Below are 18,977 nucleotides of genomic sequence, written 5' to 3'. Positions count from 1 at the left end.
TTTTTTTTCTTTCCCCTACTTGCAACAGCTTTTGAGAGGAAATCAACAGCAGTGATTCCTGTAAGAGCTGTAGCAAATATACAGCTTTACTTACACATCCAAAGGAACTTAGGAAGGGTAAAATCAATATCAGAATCCCTCTGTGCCTGCTCTGCATTAGCTCGTGTCTCACACCACCAGATCTCACTGGTGGACCCTGCAGAGCAGAGCCTGCCTCTAAAGCAGCACCAGCTCCCCAAGAAAACTCCTGCACAACAGATCACAGCCCACTGGCAAAACAAAGGAAAACTGCTTTGCAAGAAAGCTGGAATGCTCTGGGCCTTGGTTTGTGGGGAGTTGTAGTGCAACTGCAAAATACATCCAAGCATTGAGAACAGGGGGGGAAAAGAAGCACCAAGAGCTCACTCTACAGATGGCACCATTCCAGCCATGTCTCAGTCCTGGAGGATGCTGAGGAAACTCCTTATCCCAGGAGAACAGCACCAGCACTTGCTGGACACCCCAAAATCCAACCTGCACCTGCCAAAGCTTTGTGCTGCAAAATGGGCTCCAGGTGATGAACGTGGAGGCTGGCCCAGCTCTTACTCCGAGCTCACGTTCCAGTGCCAGGGGCTGCTGTCCCGCTTACACACCCAAGTTCCAAGAAAAAACGAAACAAAAACTCACTAAATCCAGAGACTTGCGTGAGCCCGAGGACAGCAGCATAACACCCAGCACCAGAACAGAGAAGTGGGAGCAGCCCTCAGTGTGCCTGTCCTGCCATTCCTCCAGGCAGCTACATCACAGAAAACCATAAAAATCAGCAAGTTCCAAAGTGCTTCCACTTCCCATCCTGCTGCTGTGACAATAAACACTGATAACACAAAGGCCCACACGCCAGGGAACCGCTACAGCAAACTTTTTAAGTGTTTTTCCACCACTTCTCTTACCAAACATACTCCGACCACGCAGCAGCTTCCGCTGTTATGGCAAATCCCCAGAGACGAGGCTCCCGGTCCCAGCACTCGGTCCCAGCATTCGTGTTGGGAGAGGGCTGAGAGAGGAAAGCCCAGCCCACAGCAGCAGCAACAGCACACAGAGACCAGCTTCAACCACGTTTTCTTGCAGCAGCGCTATGGAAGAGCAGCGATCCCCCAGATCCAGAGGGAGGGCACTAAAAATCCCACTGGACCCGACGTGTTCCTTCCTGGCCAGGCAGCCCAGGTTTGAAAGTGAAAGCAGCTCCCTGCACAGGATGACGAAGCCCCTGAGTGATTTCATCCTATCACTGAGCTCCAGGACAGTTTCAATATTCCAAACACTTTGCTTAAAGGTTTGCTGTCAGCACAGGCACTAAAGGGCAGCTCCAGCCTGGAATTCCTCTGGAATTCATCATGTCTGGAGGTTACAGAGCACAAATTTCAGCTTTTAACAGCTTGAGCTTTTCAGGCATTTCTCGGACCAGTGCTCCAACAGGAAAATTCCAATTGGGAACACACAAAGAACTGCTGTGCAGTAACCAGGATGGACAGAGCCGGGGGTGAGGACTTGGATCACTGATAACTACGATCAGGAGAGGTGAAAACAACCCAGTAAAGGCAACCGGCACTTCCTCCTGTTGTGTTCCAGCCTTTGTTGGTGTATTTTAAACTGCCTCCGTTAAAGGAAGACAGCCAGGAACCCACAGACATGCCAGGAGCAGCCGGAGCTAAACCTGCCGATCGTGAATTACCACGCACTGGGAACAACAAAAACACCTTGGGAATGTGATCCTGCTCCTCCTCCTGCTCAGGGATCAGTTCCGCTCACCCTCCTTACCCCTGCGGAGAAGAAGGGGAGCCCCAAAGTGTCCCCACCCTGCTCTATCCACTCATGAGCCCCCAGCCGGGGCACCCACCAGAGCTGGAGGGAATTCTGTGGGATACAATGACTGCGGGATGCAGTCAGGATGCAACGGCCCCAAAGAAATGGGAACTCAACACTACGGAACTCTGAACAGCCAGTTTTACATCTCAAGCACCCAGGCACCTTCAAGTTCCTCTTTCATGCTTCTCCTTGACGTATTTTTGGGAAGTTTAGACCAAACAAGCAGATGGGAATAGGACTCGGTCCCGTCACCAGCGCAAAGGAGAACACCACAGCAGAAAACACATATTATGGGTGATGAAAACGGAATCGCTTCAGGGCATCCTAAGTCGGCACTTTGAGCCACCCTGATCTCCTGAATGTTTTGAGCATGGAAAAGGCTCCTGGGACACAGGCATTGCAGCTCTGGAGCTGGGCATGGCACTGCCAGGCACCAGGGCAAACCCTGGCATCACCTGGGCACCACAAGCCAATGCAGAGCTGCAGCGTGGAACAACCCATGAGACCGATTAGCTGTGGGAATTAGTCTGTAAGGAAAGGGAAGACAAATCTGGATCATTCCAGAGGTTCTTGCAAGAGCTGTGGTGGTGCAGGCAAAAGAACAAACCTGCCCTCCAAGGACAGCAGAGTTTCAAGGGAGAAAAGGAAGAGCAGTGCTCGCTGCTCCTCGTCTGATACTCAGACCATACAGGACAAAACCAATCAAATACAGCTTTTCAGAGGGAAAAGTCCCCTTTACAAGAAAATATTAACTGTCCCCCACAGGTAGATTCCACCTGTCCCTGCTTTTCCACCTGGGAGAACACACAGGACTATTTCTGGACAGGGCAAAAATGCTTCCCCAAAAATCACCCATGCTCTGACAAGGAACTCGGCACGTTCCTGTGTAAATCCACCTAGGATCACCCTCACACACCCAGCACCGACATTCCCAAAGGACACACAGTCCTGCAGGAATCACCCACCCTCACACACGTGGCACTGACATTCCCAAAGGAAACACAGCCCTGCCAGGATCACCCATCCAGCACCAACATTCCCAAACTACAAACATATCCCTGCAAGGCAGAGCTAGGGCTGAGGCAGTGCTCAGACATTGGGTGCATGGAATGTTCCCAAAAACAGGGGTTTGGACACTCCCCAGCCTGGGGCAGAGCCTGAGCAAGGCACTGGGAGCACTGGGGCTGCTCCCCTTCCACAAAGAACTTGGCTAAGTGAGGTCAGGAGCCAGGAAAATTCAGGTCCCAAATTCTTCACCCTTTTTCCCCCAGTTTCTCTCCCAGGAGACACTTGGGAGAAACCCTTTGGACCTGAGCAGGTCCTGATGTTCTGTTTCACACGCAGCCACTCGTGGTGGAAAAACCACTCCAGGACATCAAAGCCAACTTCCCTACGGATCAGGGCAGCCTTAAGGCAGGCTCAGTGTGCACCTGCTCCGTGAGAGGTGTGTGTTCACCTTGATCACACCCACACTTGTGCAGACCTCGATCGTGTAACCAAAAAAGACTTTGGAGTTTTAAGTTTTAAACAGGAAAATGTCTCAGGAGAGTATAAACCTCCCAATTAGGCCTGGAAGGGTTTCCTGAAGGATCCAGAATCTCACGGCGACAAGTCACAGCGTGGTTTTCTCCTGTGCAGAGACCTCCCGGCAACATTTGAACGAGACGGGTACAGGATTATTTTAGGAAAATGAGGGTTTAAACATCCAACAAACAGACCCCCATCAAGTAAAGAGCCAGTGGCAGAGATAACAGAGCTCACGCTTCCAAAGGCTCCAGCTGGCAGCTTATGGAGCTCTGCAAAACCTGGCAGTGCTGAACGGGACATGCAGCACTCCCAACCCCACAGCAACAGTATCAGCACATCGTTTTTCACTTTAAACGCTCCCACACCAGCTGCTCTTGGTTCAGCCGTTCCTGCATGGCTCAGGACGAGCTCAACACTCCGATGACGTGCAGCAGGAACAGCCTCAGGAGGCACAGCCTCCGGACTCACCCCAGGGCCTCCGGACTCACCCCAGGGCCAGTACAAGGACCAGAAAACCCTCTGGGGGGTTTGGATCCCAGCTTTGGGATGCCAGTGCTGAACCTGCAGGACCTGCCCTACCCAGCCCATCTCATTTTCACTGTAAATCGAGCCTGCTAAAGGGGAGCCACAGTTGTCACACTGAAATTTAGGGTTGCTCTGAGGAGTTTTAGTATTAATAAGGTGAAGCCTCCGGTACCAGCCCAGTTAATGGTCTGACAGCACTGGTTCCCTATTGCAGAGGCTCTGAATTGGGCCAGTATGGGCTGCACCACAGCAGGAGCTCGGTGCATGATGGATTCATGGCTCCACACTGACAAAGAGGAAGTTTGGATCAGATATTAAGAAATCCTTCCCTGTGAGAGTGGTGGTGAGACTCTGGCACAGGGTGCCCAGAGAAGCTGTGGCTGCCCCTGCATCCCTGGAAGTGCCCAAGGCCAGGTTAGACGGGTCTTGGAGCAACCTGGGATAGTGGAAAGTGTCCGTGCCCATGGCAGGAGGTGGAACTGAATGAGCTTTGAGGTCCTTCCAACCCAAACCATTCCATGATTCTGTGATTGCTGCGCAGTTTTTACAGCGCACCGTGGAAAAGCAGCTGAAGAGAGAACCAGAAACATGAAGGTTCGCTGGCTGTGGCCACCCCGGCTGTGCCGGGGCAATTCCCTGTCCGGACCCGGCTCGGACAGGGTTGGAGGGGTCTGGGCTTTGCTGGGATCGGGGTCACAGAGGCTCCGCAGCATCTCCGGTTCTCTCCGATGCAGACACGCGCTGCCGGTGCCGGCACAGCCCCGAGCGGCCCCCGTCGAGCGCCCCCGGCCCCGCTCCACTCGCGGGACGGACACGCGTGGGGGACACGGGCGGCCAAAGCGCGGGGGGAGCGGGGCCGGCGCTGCCGCCTCCACAGGCTGCTCCCGGCCCGGCCCGCGCCCCGCAGCCCCCGGACTCCCCGCGGCACCGACCGACCGCTCCCGGGACAGGCCCGGCCGGGGACCGCGTCCCCACCGAAGCCCCCAGCCCGTCTCAAGCGGGCCTGCGGCCCCCGCCCAGGGAGGGACCGGGCTGGGGGAAAAGGAACCCGCGGGCCCCGGGGGGGGAGCGAGCGGGCGGCCCTTACCTGTGTCCGGGGCTCGCGGGGGGCGCCGGGGGTCCCGGGGGCTCCGGGGCTCAGGCTCCCGCCCGGCCGCCGCCGCCTGGCGCCGCTTCCGGGTCCGCCATGTTGGAAAAGCCACAGAACTTCCGGGGAAAGGGGCGGTGGCGAGCGGGAGAAAACCGGGAGTGGGCAGCGGGCAACGGGGGCGATGGGGAGCGGGGGTAGCGGGCCGGGGGCGGTGGGAAGTGAGGCAGCGCGAGAACGGGCTCCAGGGGAACCGGGCAGCAGGAGAGGCAGGGCTCGGAACCCAGTCTCCGCGGCGGCCCCGGGTGGTGAACGGGCAGCGAGCCCCGCGGCGCCGGGAAGTGGCCCCGGAGAGCGGCAGAGGCCCGCGGCCGAAGGACCCCCCGGCGTAGAGGGAGCCCGGGGCCGCGGCTCCTCCGCCCGGCCCCTCGCCCCCAGAGCGGCGGGTCCCGGCCCACACTGGGCCCGGGGCTCGCGTGGGCGCCGGCACGGCCCCTTCCCACAGCCTTTGGACCAGTGCGGAGCCGGAGCGCTCGCCTTGTGTTCCACATGGATCCATCCGTCCCGGGATGGGGTGGAAATGGGAGGGAAAACAAAGTCCTGGAGCAGCCTTGGTTACGCACAGCTGCAGGCCGAGCGGAGTCTGTCCAGTCCTTTTCCTCGCAGAAGGAAAGGAAATTCTCACTTTGCCTCCCTGCAGGACCAGGGCAGCAGCTCAACCCGCAGAGAACCCAGGAGAGCTGGAAACACTCAAACCCTGAGCAGCTTCCAAGGATTCTGCCCACTGCCATGCCGCGAGTCCTGCTGTAGGAATTAAATGATCACAGGGCTGGAGAATGACCACTCCGGGCTCCTCACCCATTTTTCCCACACCGGGCCTTTTAATATTTTTAATTTCCCCTTGCTTGCACTGGATTCATGCCATCTTTGCAGTCCCAGGGTAGGAACAAAATCCCGAGGGGTCACACAAAAGCCTCCCAGATGGGTCTGTTTTTACACCAGGACAGCAGCAGCAGGAGGGAACTGATTTATTCCCAAGAAGGGAAGTGCTGGCAAATGGGAACCACATTAACAATGGGTCCTTGGGAATACTGGGTTCCTGCCAGAGGCAAAGGGGGAACCAGGAAGGTCTGAGACAGCTGTGTGGGGCTCAGTCCCTTTCTCTCCCTCGTAATCCTGCCACTCCCAGGCTTCATTCATTTGCACACAGTAATTAATCAAGATAATCCTGTCACACCTTGCAACATATCCTTCTTACATGGATCCTTCTTTTAAATCCTGCCCCCCAGCTCTTTATTTGGTGTTACACAAATACAAATAAATAAATAAAGTGGGAGAACACACAGGGATCCATCCAGCGCTGAACCAGCCTCCTCCCAGAATCACCAAACCTGGATTTGTCTTACCAGGATCTCCTTCCCATCCCAGCCCGCATCCCAACTCACACAGGAAAGCCCAAGAAAGGGATGAAGCAGAAGTGATGCTGGTCTGGGAGCACTGGGGCTGCCCTGTGCCTGCACTGGTGGGAGCCATGGGGATGTGGCTGAGTTGTGTCCTTGTCTGTTTGTCTCCATACAGGAGCAGTGTCCCTGGAAAACAGCCTGGCTTCTCCAGGAATAGTCCTTCCCAGGCAGCTGGTCCCTGCGAGACACTCAGCCTCAGGAAATGGGGACAAAGATGGGAGTTTTGGGGCCCTGGTCCCGTGGGCTTCGCTGCAGAGCAGCTCCACATCGGGGTGCGCCTGGCTGCAGTCGCCCACTGCCAGTTCCTGTTTTTTTCCCAGAGCCTGGAAATCCCCTGACTTTCCGTGGGGTGAGAGGTGCAGAGCCCTGCCGCCAGCTGGCCCTCTGCCCCCAGAGCTGCGGGAAGAGGCAGCCAGGGGACAGACCCTGCCCCGTGCAGGGTCCTGGCAGTGCTGGGCTGGGGCTGGGACCAGGGCTGGGACCTGGCTGGGGCGCCAGGGTCCCACAAAACCATCCCATGTCCGGATAGACCCTTCTGTGTTCCCTCAGCCAGGTTGAGGGGCTGTGGAGGGTGAGGGGACAGCGGGGGCTGTGCTCCTGCAGTGCCCCATGTGCTTCGAGCTTGGCAGGTCTCAGCCGGTTCCCCCAGCTTGTGCTCTCCCCACTGGAGGGGATGATGCTGGTGCACACACTCGGGAAAGCCCAAGAGCCTCTGGCTTTGCCTGATGCACCCACAGCCCCCATGGGGGACAGGGCTGGGGTGCTTGGGAGTTCCTGGGGACACCCCATGTGAGTCCTTGGCTTGCCCCGCTCCAGTGGCCCATTCCTGGAGGGTCGAGCAGGATTTTACCTTTGGGGGGGATTGTTGTCCTGCCACCCTGGTGGGAGAGGGAACAGGACAGGCAGCAGAGTGTGGAGTGCCAGGAGCTCCTCCAGCCGATCCTGCCCTCCCACTGCTGGGAACACCTCGGGAAGGGGATGCACAGCACTTACCAGAATTTGGGGGATGCGTTCCAGCACTTTGGACTCGGTGCCAAGACCGGAGTAAATCACCAGCCAGGCGCTGTCATGACAGAAGCCATTGAGGGAGGGAAAGGCGGTGCTAGCAGGAGTGGAGGGCTTGGCAGGGCAGCCCCCTCCTCTACACCCCCTCTTCAGAGCCCTTGGAACCTCCTCCCGACCCTTCACAGGCTCAAATTCCTTGAACAAACCAGCCCTGGAGCGTCGCTGTGCTCTGATGCTTTGGGGACCCAGGGAGCTCTGACCCTGCTCAGGCCCCCAGAAAACGGGCTCAGGACTCTCCCACCTGTGCTTTGGGATCCACACAGTGCCAGCAGCTCTCGTGGAAAGGCAGAACTTGTGGATTTGTCCTGCCCTGCCGCAAAATAACTGCTCAGCTTTCGGAGCTGGTGCTCCACGTTGCAATCCCAACTGAGTCTGGCTCCGTCCCTTTGCCCAAGGCTTCGACCCTCTGGCACAGCGGGGCTGGAGGCGGCTGCAGGGGCATCGTGGTTCCCCTGAGCTGGCACTGCACAAACCCGATGTGCCAGCACCGGTTCCCGGTGCTCCCGGCGGGAGCTCCCACGTCACAGGCTGGAGCTGTTGTACCACAGCCTCCCGGGCTGGGCAGGGGGCTCCGGTGTCCGGTGAAACCGGGAGGAGAGCCTCGTAACGCCCCTGCTGCGGGGGGAGCAGCGTTGTGCAGCCCAGCCCGTACGAGCCAGCGGAGGATCCCCGCAGGTCTCCGTGAGGGGCAGGTGGCACCGAGAGGAGCCCGTTCCCTCGGGCTGTACCGGGGTCTGCCTGGGGTGCAGGAGCCGGGCGCCGTTATGTTGGGGATGCCCCCGTTATTTTGGCCATGCCCTCGCAGCTGCTTGGCTGGACTTACACGGCCACGCTGGGCAGGAGGGGATGAGGCGCAGCCGGAGCCGAGGGGAACCGCGCGGACTGGAGGACACCGCGGGGGGGGAGCGGGTTCGCCCCAACCCCGAAGCTGCTGTAGCGCGGCCCAAGCACGGCGGACGGACCGCGAGGGCGGCGGGGCAGGGCCGGCTCCGGGCCGGGCCTCGTCTCCATGACACCCGCGTGCCCTTTGCCCTTCGCCCTTCACCTCCACCGCCCCGCCTCCGAGCGGTGACGGACAGCTCTCGCAGCCTATCGAAGCGCGTTACCGCCGCAAGCCCCGCCCTCCCTGGAGACGGACATATCCTACGACCTATCACATCTGCATTTCACCTCAAACCCCGCCTCTGAAGACAACTGACAGCTCAGTTAACCTATCATATTGCACTGCCCCCGGCCGGAGTGGGTGGGCGGGTTGCTCGTAACGAACCAACCGGAACCCGACGTGGTACTGCCGCGGCCAATCAGCGCTCGAGCGCTCGGGGCCGGGGCCGGCAGCGCGGCCAATGGGAGAGCGCGCCGGGGCGGCGCGAGGCGCGGAGTGGGGGGGGGACGGAACGGCGGGGGCGGGCGGGGACAAGATGGCGGCAGCGGCGGCGGCGGCGCGCGCGCGGCGGGGCGGGCGGTAACGGGGCGGTGCGACCGGGACAGGGAGCGGGACCGGGGCCGGGACAACGCCGGGGGGCAGCGGCCGAGGGGCGGCCCTTTAGCTCGGGGGTACGCGGGAGGTGGCGGTGCGGCGGGGCGGAGCGCGGCGCCGGGGCCCGGCCCGGTTCCCCCGCCCGGCGGCGGGGAGGGGGGACTCGGCCGCCCACCCCCCTCCCCTAGTTCACCGTTCTGGCCGGCGGGAGCGGCCGAAGCTGCCTGCGGGGAAGGACCCGGCCCGGGCCGGGAAGGGCCCGGAGGTCACCGAACCCCCCCGCTGGGAGTCCGTCCCGTTCCGGCTCCGGCGCTGATTTTGTCGCACTAAAAGCGCCCTGTCCCCTGTCAGCCCTCCGTGCTCCCCCGCTGTGTCCTCCCTGCCCCGGTGACACCTGTGGGAGGTGCGGGAAGGGACCGCCTGGGCCAGGTGGGCATCCCCTGTCCCCACTCGGTGAGGGGCCGGGCACCGGGCAGAAGGTCCCCCCGACCCCCCCGGGAGGACCCGGGTGTTGGGGCACCGGGCAGAGAGTCCCCCTGACCCCCCCCCGGGGTCAGCGGGGCCGGGGTGGGTTGTGTTTTCCTGCACCGCTGACACCCGGAGCAGAGGTGGTGACACATCATGTGCCAGGCGGAATCCCGGTGGATGAAGGATGCCCCCGGGAGCTCTCGGTAGGCACCGAAGGCCTCAAACTTTTGTAGGCGAAAGCGAAGACGCGAGAATTGTTTCGGAAAACTCCTTCAAGGAAACTTGGTTCCAGCTCCCCAACGGCTGAACCCCTCCCCTCCGCCCCGTGCTCCCGGGAGGGCGGCGGGAGCACACCTTCCCACCCCGGCTGGGAATCATGAGCTCCTAGGGATGGAAAGTCACGAGAGGGACTGGGAGCTACTCTGGTTCCACGGGGTGGCCTGACGGCCCGGAGATGACCTAACACTGCAGGATCAAACTGGGCCCAGTCAAGGCCAGTTGACTGGGAAGAGCCCCCGGCAGCCGGGACCGGGTCGGAAGCAAAGCGGGTCCCAAACTGAGTGTGTCCCGTCACAGATTTATGTTCTTTTTCAAAGACATTCTGGAGCCAGGCCGGGATCTTTTGGCATCCAACTGACCTGGAAGCAGCTCTTAGGTTTGGTTTTCTTTTTTTTTTTTTTTTTCCTTCTTTTTTTGGTTGGTGGTTTTTTTTTTTTTTTTTATTATTCATGTTTGTACAATCTTCTGGATATTTTTTTTCCGAGAAGGAGTAAAAGGGAGCGTTGGAAACTAACGAACAGGATTAAAGCCCTGAGCGCTTAAGGAAAAAAACAGGTTAAGGAACTTAATCCAGGATGGATCTGCAGGAGCCCCAGCAGCTGGGAATGTTTGCGGAGAGCGAGCTGATGTCGGTGGGGATGGACACATTCATCCACCGCATCGACTCCACCGAGGTCATTTACCAGCCCCGGCGCAAACGGGCCAAGCTCATCGGCAAGTACCTCATGGGAGACCTGCTGGGAGAGGGCTCCTACGGCAAAGTCAAGGAGATGCTGGACTCAGAGACCCTGTGCAGGAGAGCTGTGAAGATCCTGAAGAAGAAGAAGCTGCGCCGGATCCCCAACGGGGAGGCCAATGTGAAAAAGTGAGTAAAGAGTTCTGGGAGCTGAGGGGGTGAACTTGGTCCTTGTTTTCCAGCTGAGCTCCTGTGTTGTTTTAGCTGACAGCGTGGCTCTGCTGTGGAAGTTCTTCCTAATCCACAGGCATTTAGGAATCTCTTACCTCTGAACAGCCGCCAGTGCTCCGGGTGAGGCTGGGCACAGGGAAGGGACAGGTTCCCGAGGCTGGGACAGTCTGGAATACACCACTTTGGTGTTGTTTAATGGATAAAATGGTGTTTCCTAAAGCAATCCCTCTTTAAGGTCTCACCTTCCCCAGGTGCTGCTGGCTGGGAAAGGTGGGGGGACACAAATGCACCCAGGTCGTCAGAGTCAGGGTTATTCCTGTTCCTGCCCAGGTGTGTTCCAAAGGCCCTGGAGCTCTCTGGGGTGGCAGTTCCTACTTCCACCCGTGTGGAAGGTACCTGGGATGGAATCCAATGTACAGGGGGCACCCAATGGGCACAGGAAGTTTTCGGGTTTTTTCCTTTGCTTCATTTCTGAGGTGCTTGGGAGGTAACTCAAGGCTCTCCCAGCTGATTTCTGTGGCTGTAAAATGGGGCCAAGGGTTGTCGTCTGTCTGTGCCTCTGACATACCTGGTTACTCAGGGCACAAGGACCTCATGGAAGTGAACCCCAGGAGAAGCCAGATGTGGGGCTGGATCTGTGGGGCTGGTGTGGGAGCTTTCCCTTCCCAGGACCTCGCAGCAGCTGTGTCCCAGCCCTGCCAGGAGCTGCTTATCAGCCATGCAGGAGCCTCTGCAGCCCAAACAACCCATGAGGGTTTATCTGGGCTGGGAGGGAGAACTCTGAGAGGTCGAAGAGACTCTTGTGGTGAGCCCTGACCTGCAGAGTCCCGTGTCTGTCCCTCAGTTTGATTTCCCAGTTTAGCTGTGGGATATTTCACATCCTGTCCCAGCACTGCTGTCAGGGAGCTTTCTCACTTTGCCTTCCAACCTTTCTTGACAGCCTTGGCCACGGAACAGTCACATCCCAAGGCTGGGACCTCCCTGTCTCTCCCTTCCTGGCTCAGGTTCAGGATCCAGCAAACTTGGTTAATGTGTAATAAAATGTTTCTTGTTTTTCTGGTAGAGGTTGGGTGCCCCGTCCCTGGGTCCCTCCATGGGCACATCCAGAGCCGCCACTGGGGAACGTTTCCTCCTTAGATAGTTTCCTCCTTAGGGAAACCTTTAATGTAAATTAGATAAAAAGAGCTTGCCCACATCAGGAGAGTTCCCTCCTCTCAGAGCCATGGGAATGCTCCTGTGTCCTGGGGTGAACTCTGTGGAAGTTTTATTCGTGCCCAGAGTGGGGCTGAGAGTATCAGATGGGTCATTAAGGGAGTTATTAAGATAGGTTTTCTGTGGACATTTCCTGGCTCAGCCCCTCCTGCTCCAAAACACTGAGGCAGATTTTAGGTCTTGTCTTGTACCCAGGGTTTACTTTAGTTCAAGTTCCTATTTCTGTCCCCTCATCCTTTCCTTTCTGCCCACCTATCCATGTGCTTTATCTGTTGCTTCACTGTGGAATTTTAAGGCAAACTGTTGTATTTTGTGGTCCCCTGGGCCCGTAGCACTCTGAGCTTATCAGAACTCTTCAGCACTGCTGCGACAGGGAGTGAAAGCTGTGTCTGCTCTGAGTGTGGAGATATGTGACCAAACCCAGGTGTTTGAGTGGTCAGTGTGGGAGGAACAAAGTTCTATGGGGTCTCCAGGTGGTGCTGGACAGGACACTGACATCAGTGTTTTAACGTCAACATGGCCAGACTGCACTGGAATCTCACTTTGGGCAGCTGTGTCAGAGCAGCTTTGAGGAGTTTATGTCCAGAAACTGCTCCTGTGTCACAGAACTGCAGGAAATCAGGTTGTGGGCTGGATCACACTGTCAGGTTCTGCTTTCTCTCTTGGAATCTGATCACTGAAGTGGTTTCCAGTGTTTCCTACACCCAGGGAAAAGCTGCACGTGAGGCTTGGGTTGTTGGGCAGAGGTGATTGAGTTACTGTGGTGGGCTCGTGCCTCTGCCCCCTCACAGGGCACCTCAGTGCTGCTTCAGCTGTGCTGATAGCATGTCATCCAAGGAATTCCCTGGAAAACAGTTCCTAGACTGTGGCCCTCGGGTGATTCCATGAGCACTAACGCACAGGGGAGTAATGAGAGTGCAGTAATGAGCTGCGGAGGATCATACAGGTCTGAGCTGGGCCTTGGGCACCTGGGCATGTGGGGCCTGGAAATAGGATGTTAATGCCATCCTTGGGTCACTCGTTGCTGATATCCCAGGCCACAGCCTCACCCCTGCCCCAGCCCTGTCTCCTGGTGTTCTGGAAACCCAGAAATTACAACTAAAATGTGTTTGGTACTTCGATCAAATTGAATGATTTTTCTCTACCCCAAAATACTCCACTTCTGGCCCAGGAAAATGAGCCCTGAAGGGTTCTCTTGAGTCCTGGAGAAGATGTTGAGGCCTTAAACTTGTAAGACAGAGTTTCCTTAAATCCATCAGGAGAATCTTAATTCTCTGTGGAGCAGGTGGAGGTGGCTCAGTCAGGCAGATGCTGCTGGAACTCATCCCTGCTAAAAAAGGAGTTTAGTGGGATTGCCAAAAAGAGGCAGGAAAACCTGGCAGCCTGTGGCTGCAGCAGCAGAGGTTTAATAACGCCGTGTGCTAATAGCCTCACACGTTAATTAAGTGTTTGGGGCTCTGTGGGATCCCAAGTGTCCTGTGCTGTACTTACCACCTCGGCAATTGCTCAGGTTGGAATTTGTGCTCCTTGGAATTCCTCGGAGGGTTAACTTGGGTCGTGGGGCTGCGCTGTGACAGTTTGTTCCTGGGATCTGCATGTCCCAAACTGGAACTTCCAAACAGGGACATCTCTGCTGGGGAAGGACTTGCTGGAAGCCCCGGAGGTGTGGGCTCAGGTGGGAACAGGCTGATCCCTCCTCCCCGGACACGCATTCCCTATGGAGCCGCATGGCTCAAGGACTTCCTCTGCTGAGCTGGATGTTTGCTTGGGTTGAGAGGTGAAAGGCTGGGAGCTGTAATCACAGGTTGTGATGGATATAGAGCTTGGAATGCCAGACATCCCTGCAGGAGCAGAATGTGGATGGACCCTTGGGACTAGGAAAGAGAAAAAGCGACACCGAGATCTTCCTGGCGCTTGCAGCCCTTGGGCTCACACGGTCCCAGAGCTGGAACTGCACTTCCTAAGCTTTCAGGATGTTGTGGGAAGAGCCTTGTGAACCGAAGGAAGGGATTGAATCCTTTGGCTGTGTTGCTGGGTTTTGTTTAGGCAGGAATGACTGGGAACAAGCTGTAGTGAAGAACACTGGATCTCATGGCGGAGATGTCCAGGAAGGAACGTCTGCTTTCCAGGCTGCCTTTGGCATCTTCCAAAATGGTGTGGCACATGGAACAAGGAGGCAGCTTTGCTATTTACAGTTCTGAGCAACAACACCCCCTGTTATTTGCCAGAGCAGGTACCTTGCAGGGGATAAGTCTTAATCCACCAGGATGAGCTTAATGGAGCTGACAGCTCGAGTTAGAAGGTCTTTTCACTCCTTGTCTTCCTCCAAGGGGGTTGTACTTGGAAGCAGGCCTTGCCCTCGGGCACTCTGTCTGGTCGCACACTTGCAGTGGGCTGGGATGGGGTTTTGGTGTTAATTTTGGAAGAAAAAAAATCAAATTTAGGCCCATTCTAAGGAGGTGAGGCCTGTGTTCCCCTACTCGAGGGGTTTGCAAAGCAAAACGGGATCAGAGGTGACTGGGCTGGCTGTCCCTGCTCCTCAGGCATTCCAGAGCAAAAGAGGGGCTAAAAATAGAAGTAATCTTTCCTCTGGGAAAAGGGCTGCTTGGCCTCTGCCCCAGGGGTGGGGGCACTGCCCCGGCATTTTGGATTGGTTCACAAAGTCCTCCTGGGGGGGGAAATTGTTACAGAAATGTGAGATATTTATTGGTCTGTTGAAGGTGGGAGGAATTAGTGCTTGTGCTTCCAAGCTGTATTACAGGGAATGAGCTGTTGGGAGCAGGATTTTAAATGTGTTCCCAACATTAAAAGCAGTTGTGTTTGTGTGTCTTTGCTCCCTTCTGGCAGCCCTGGTTGGAGCCCTTGGCCCTCTCCCTCCATGCTGCAGGATCTCCTCAGCCCCACACTGACACTGGCTGCAGTTCCTGTGCTAATTTAATCCACTTCAGCCCTTTGGTCATTCCTATAATTAGACCTGTCTGCCATGTCCACAGAACACTTGGGAGCTTTGCCGTGGTATCCCGGGTCTCTGCTCAGTTCTTGATGGCTTCTTCTAAATCCAGAGCTGAGAAAGGAGGAGTCTCTGGCCTAAACTTTGGTAGTGAAATAATTCACACTGCTCAGGCATCCTTAAAAGATCAGTAGGGATTCTCCTTGCACTCCTGCATCGGAGAAGCCTTTGCTCAGCCTTTGTGCTGGCCCCAGCTCCTTACTGGAGCTGCTGATTGTGCCCATGAGGGGCTCTGAGCTGGCTTTGGGCAGGGGCTCTCACTTCCCAAGCTGTGCTCAGAATTCCTTGTAGTGCTGCTTCCCAGAGGCTGAGCTGATGAAGTGTGACCACGCTGCCTAAAGCACTCGCCAAATGGCTCAGGAAGGGAGTTGGGAAGGAGAATTTGGGAGCTCAGCACAGCCCAGGATGGAGCAGCAGCAGAACAAAGTGAAAAGCAGGACCTGCACTGCCAGGCACCAACACAACCACCCTGACCTGACTGTCCTGCTCTGCCTGTTTCTCTACAGCTGGCATCCAGTGGGATTTTGCAGGCTGAGTTTAATGCAAAAGAGACTAAACTGTGATTTGGGGCAGGTACAAAATCCCTGGAGACAAAGATCAGAACAGAAAGTGACATTCAAGGGGCTGTTCCCCGAGCCAAGGGAAGATGGCTCCTCACTGTTTTACGTTATTTATTCCCCACAAACACAGGATTCAGTTCAGGTCTCTGAGCTGTCCAGTCAAGTTAAGTCTGGGTGAAATTTTGGAAGAAATGGAGTTGGGAATAAGCTTTTTAAACATAACTTTTTCCTTGTCTCTTCCTGCAGGGAAATCCAGCTCCTGCGGCGATTACGGCACAAAAACGTCATCCAGCTGGTAGATGTGTTGTACAACGAGGAGAAGCAGAAAATATATCCTTTTGCACAGGGCTGTTGATCAGGTTTGAATTCCCACTGTTCCCTGCTGTAGTTCTGCTTTTGGGAAGGCCCTTTTGGATGTTTCTTAAGCTTAAATTTTTGCAACTAAATTGCTTTCACTGCTATTAACCATCCTGCCCGCCTGGGAGACTTTCCACACAAACACAAATTCACACAGACACTGATCAAGGCAATTTTATCCTCCCTTTGCTGGATTTTCTGTGACTCTGCCACACTGAGAGCACTTTGCCTTCAACCAGAGTGGAAGTTGCTGGAGCTGGTCCCTTGTAGCACAGTATTATAAATGGGTGCTTTTATTTTTGACAGTGTTTTCTAACTACTGTCTTCTTATTACAGTACTCCAGAAAAGGAGTAATTTAATTGTGTGCGTTAATTAGATCAAACACTCTGCCAGCAGATCATTAGGATAAAGCAGTGTGACAACTTCTGCTTGTGCAGTGGCCTCGACAGAGGGGGGGGACTGCGAGTCAATTACTGATAGAGAGATCCCGTTTAATTAGGGAGAAGGGAGGAGGCAGTGTGGGGAAAAGGAGCCCAAGAGAGACATCGTGTGTCTGTACCAGGTGATGACAACCTGAAACCATCACTGGGAGATGGGATCTCTCCACGGATGCTCCTCGCTGGACTTTCTGAGCAGTGCTGGTCCACAGAGTTGGTTTTCAGTGTTTTTCCCTTGCAAGGATGAGTTGATTTTGTTATTTTTATCTTTATCTGCTCCTGCACTCTCACGAAGTTTGTTCCTCCTTGTACTGATTCTGGCAATAACTGGGAGAATTTTGCTGGAACTGGGAGCAGGAATTCATCCCTGATCTTGTTCAAACCCTTCCCCAGCTCCTGTGCTGTATGTCCTGGGCTGTGACAGAGCAGACCTTGAGCAGCCACATGGGGAACAGGTTTGGGAACGGATCCAGCGGAAAAGGGACTGTCTCCCTGAGGCTGCCCTGGGGGCAGGGCCCTTAGTGGTACACAGGGCTGTGTTGGTTCCTTGCAGGAAGGATTGCCAGGTGAAAGCAGAGTTGAGGTTTAGGGGAGGGATGTCAACTTCCTTCTTGGTGATAAAAAGAAATCCTCATTTCCAGACCAAGCATTGTGGGATTGGAAATTTGGGCTGCGGAAAGAGGGATTCTGTTCCCACCTGAGTGTTCTGTTGCTGGTGGAAGTGCACTGCAGGCTTGAGCTGTTTGTCACAGAGTCACAGAATGGCTTTGGAAAGACATTAAAGCCCATCCCATTCCACCTCCTGCCATGGGCAGGGACACCTTCCACTATCCCAGGGTGCTCCAAGCCCTGTCCAGCCTGACCTTGGGCACTTCCAGGGATGGGGCAGCCACAGCTTCTCTGGGCACCCTGTGCCAGGGCCTCCCCACCCTCACAGGGAAGATTTTCTTCCTAATATCCCATCTAACGCCCCTCTCTGTCAGTGTGAAGCAATTCCCCCTTGTCCTGTCACTCCATGCTCTTGTAAAAAATCCCTCTCCATCTTTCTTGTAGGCTCCCTTCAGGTTAAGACAGTGTTTGAGCAACTCACCTAATCAAAGCCTTCAGTGATTTTCTGTGGGAAAGGGAAAGCTGTGGTGACTGGATTAAAAAGATCAACGACTTTTAGTATTTAAGGGCTCTTTGCTGGCCTGCTGTGGCAGGAGTGCAGAGCTGGTGGTGAATGGAGAGCTCATCCAGGCAGAAAATGAGCCCAGTTCCATGAGCAGCATCCCAGGGATCCCGTTACCAGTGTGTACAGCTGAGTGTGGGAGCAGAACCCCTTGAGGGGGAGAACTGAGAGCTTGGGGCACCTGTAATAGATCTGCTCCAGCCTGGAAGTCTGTTCTCTAATCTGATTGATCAACCTGAAGTGGATCAGTGACCAGGGAGGGCTGAGGAGCAGCCTGGCCATTAATGACACCCAGCCAGGCTGTCCTTGAGCCTGTTTGCTCCCCAGGAGCTGGTCTGGATTATTTGCTGTCACTTATTCTCCTGACAGTGGGAGAGTTGATGTCTCCACATCACTGTGATATGAGTAGTTCACAGATTTCTTCCAGAGTAAGAAAGGGTAGAAATTAATTTTGGGAGCTCTTTCTTCTGTTCTTGCTTTTATTGATTTACTGAGTGTCTTTGTGCCCATCAAAAAATCTCTTTTTGGGTATATTTAGAGTATTTTAGGGTCTCTCTGAAGAGCAGCTCGTGGGAATGGAGCAGGAATTTAATGAGTTTTCAGTGTTTGGAGCTGCTAGATGGAACATGCTGGAAAGGGGAAGGACAGTCTTCAACCCAGATCCCACACAGGGCAGGAGTCTCCATTCTGCCTCTCCTGCCTCAGGTGGCTTCCTGGAGCAAAAGTAACTTTTTTTGGGCTTAGGTTAAGAAGGCACCTGCCAGGAATAATTAGTAACCAAAGGAGTGTTCAGGGTTTTTGGGGAGCCCTGGCAGCCTCTGCTCTGTCAGGACACTCCTGGATGTCCCAGGGTCTGTTCTCCCAGGGCACTCCAAGCCATGCTTTGTCTTCAAAAGCCCAGAGAGAGGAGGAAACAGGCAATTACAGCATCAGGCAGTCTGGTTCCCATTTTTTTGGCCTCAACATTAAAGCTTACAGAGATAAAAACTGGAATGTGTTGCAAGGGAACAAATGCTGCAAAGTGCCACCAGCTCTTGGCATTCTGTTGTAACTGTTTTTATCCATGTGGTTTTCAAAAAAGCTTCCCAGCTCTCCAGGGATCCTGTCTCCTGCTACTGGAACACTCCTGTGGGGCTGGGGGTAAGCAGCAGCTGTTCCATTGAGCACACAACTGGGTTGTTTGGGACAGGGAATGAGGAATAACCAACTTTGGGGAAGGTGGTGGGAGCTCGCTGTCACATCAGGTGCAGAACACCCAGGGCACTGGGGGAATGTGCTACAGCTCTTCTGCCAGGGAACCCAACTTTCTGTGCCCACTTCAGGGTGTTTCCCTGTTCTTTGTCATGCCTGTGAGATCCCCAGCTTGTTTTCTGTGGAATTCCCATCCTGTTCCAGGTCTGGTCACAGAGCTGCAGCTGCTCATTTGGCAGAAGGATTTTCCTGTAGGTGCTTTTCTGTCCTGTGGGAGCTGGAGGAATGTCCCTCAGTACCTGGGGAGTGCAGCCATTCCCTCTGGGATGGGGCTGCTGCCCATCTGAGGAGTGTTTAACACTGAGGAGTGTTAACCCTGGAGCTTCCTTAACTCT

General features: G+C 55.5%; 2 protein-coding genes across 4 annotated transcripts in view; one reads left to right on the top strand and one right to left on the bottom strand.

The window, feature by feature from the left end:
* SBNO2 (strawberry notch homolog 2) overlaps positions 1 to 5,076 on the bottom strand; it is a 47,043-nt gene extending 41,967 nt beyond the window's left edge. The window contains exon 1 of one of the 2 annotated variants that reach the window (XM_068996843.1): positions 4,985 to 5,076. The gene's annotated coding sequence lies outside the window, so the exon portion shown is untranslated. Of the gene's footprint in view, positions 1 to 929; positions 1,121 to 4,984 lie in introns of those variants that run through there. The other variant, XM_068996844.1, reaches the window with a different exon arrangement.
* A 3,968-nt stretch (positions 5,077 to 9,044) lies between these two features.
* STK11 (serine/threonine kinase 11) overlaps positions 9,045 to 18,977 on the top strand; it is a 32,438-nt gene continuing 22,505 nt past the window's right edge. The window contains exons 1-3 of one of the 2 annotated variants that reach the window (XM_068996878.1): positions 9,045 to 10,112; positions 10,225 to 10,601; positions 15,672 to 15,755. In XM_068996878.1, the coding sequence (XP_068852979.1) occupies positions 10,312 to 10,601; positions 15,672 to 15,755 (374 nt within the window). In that variant the 5' untranslated portion in view covers positions 9,045 to 10,112; positions 10,225 to 10,311. Of the gene's footprint in view, positions 10,602 to 15,671; positions 15,756 to 18,977 lie in introns of both variants that reach the window. The other variant, XM_068996877.1, reaches the window with a different exon arrangement.

Source organism: Aphelocoma coerulescens, chromosome 28, assembly GCF_041296385.1.
Source record: "Aphelocoma coerulescens isolate FSJ_1873_10779 chromosome 28, UR_Acoe_1.0, whole genome shotgun sequence".
Classification (NCBI taxonomy): domain Eukaryota; kingdom Metazoa; phylum Chordata; class Aves; order Passeriformes; family Corvidae; genus Aphelocoma; species Aphelocoma coerulescens.
This window is presented reverse-complemented; position numbering and strand designations above follow the sequence as displayed.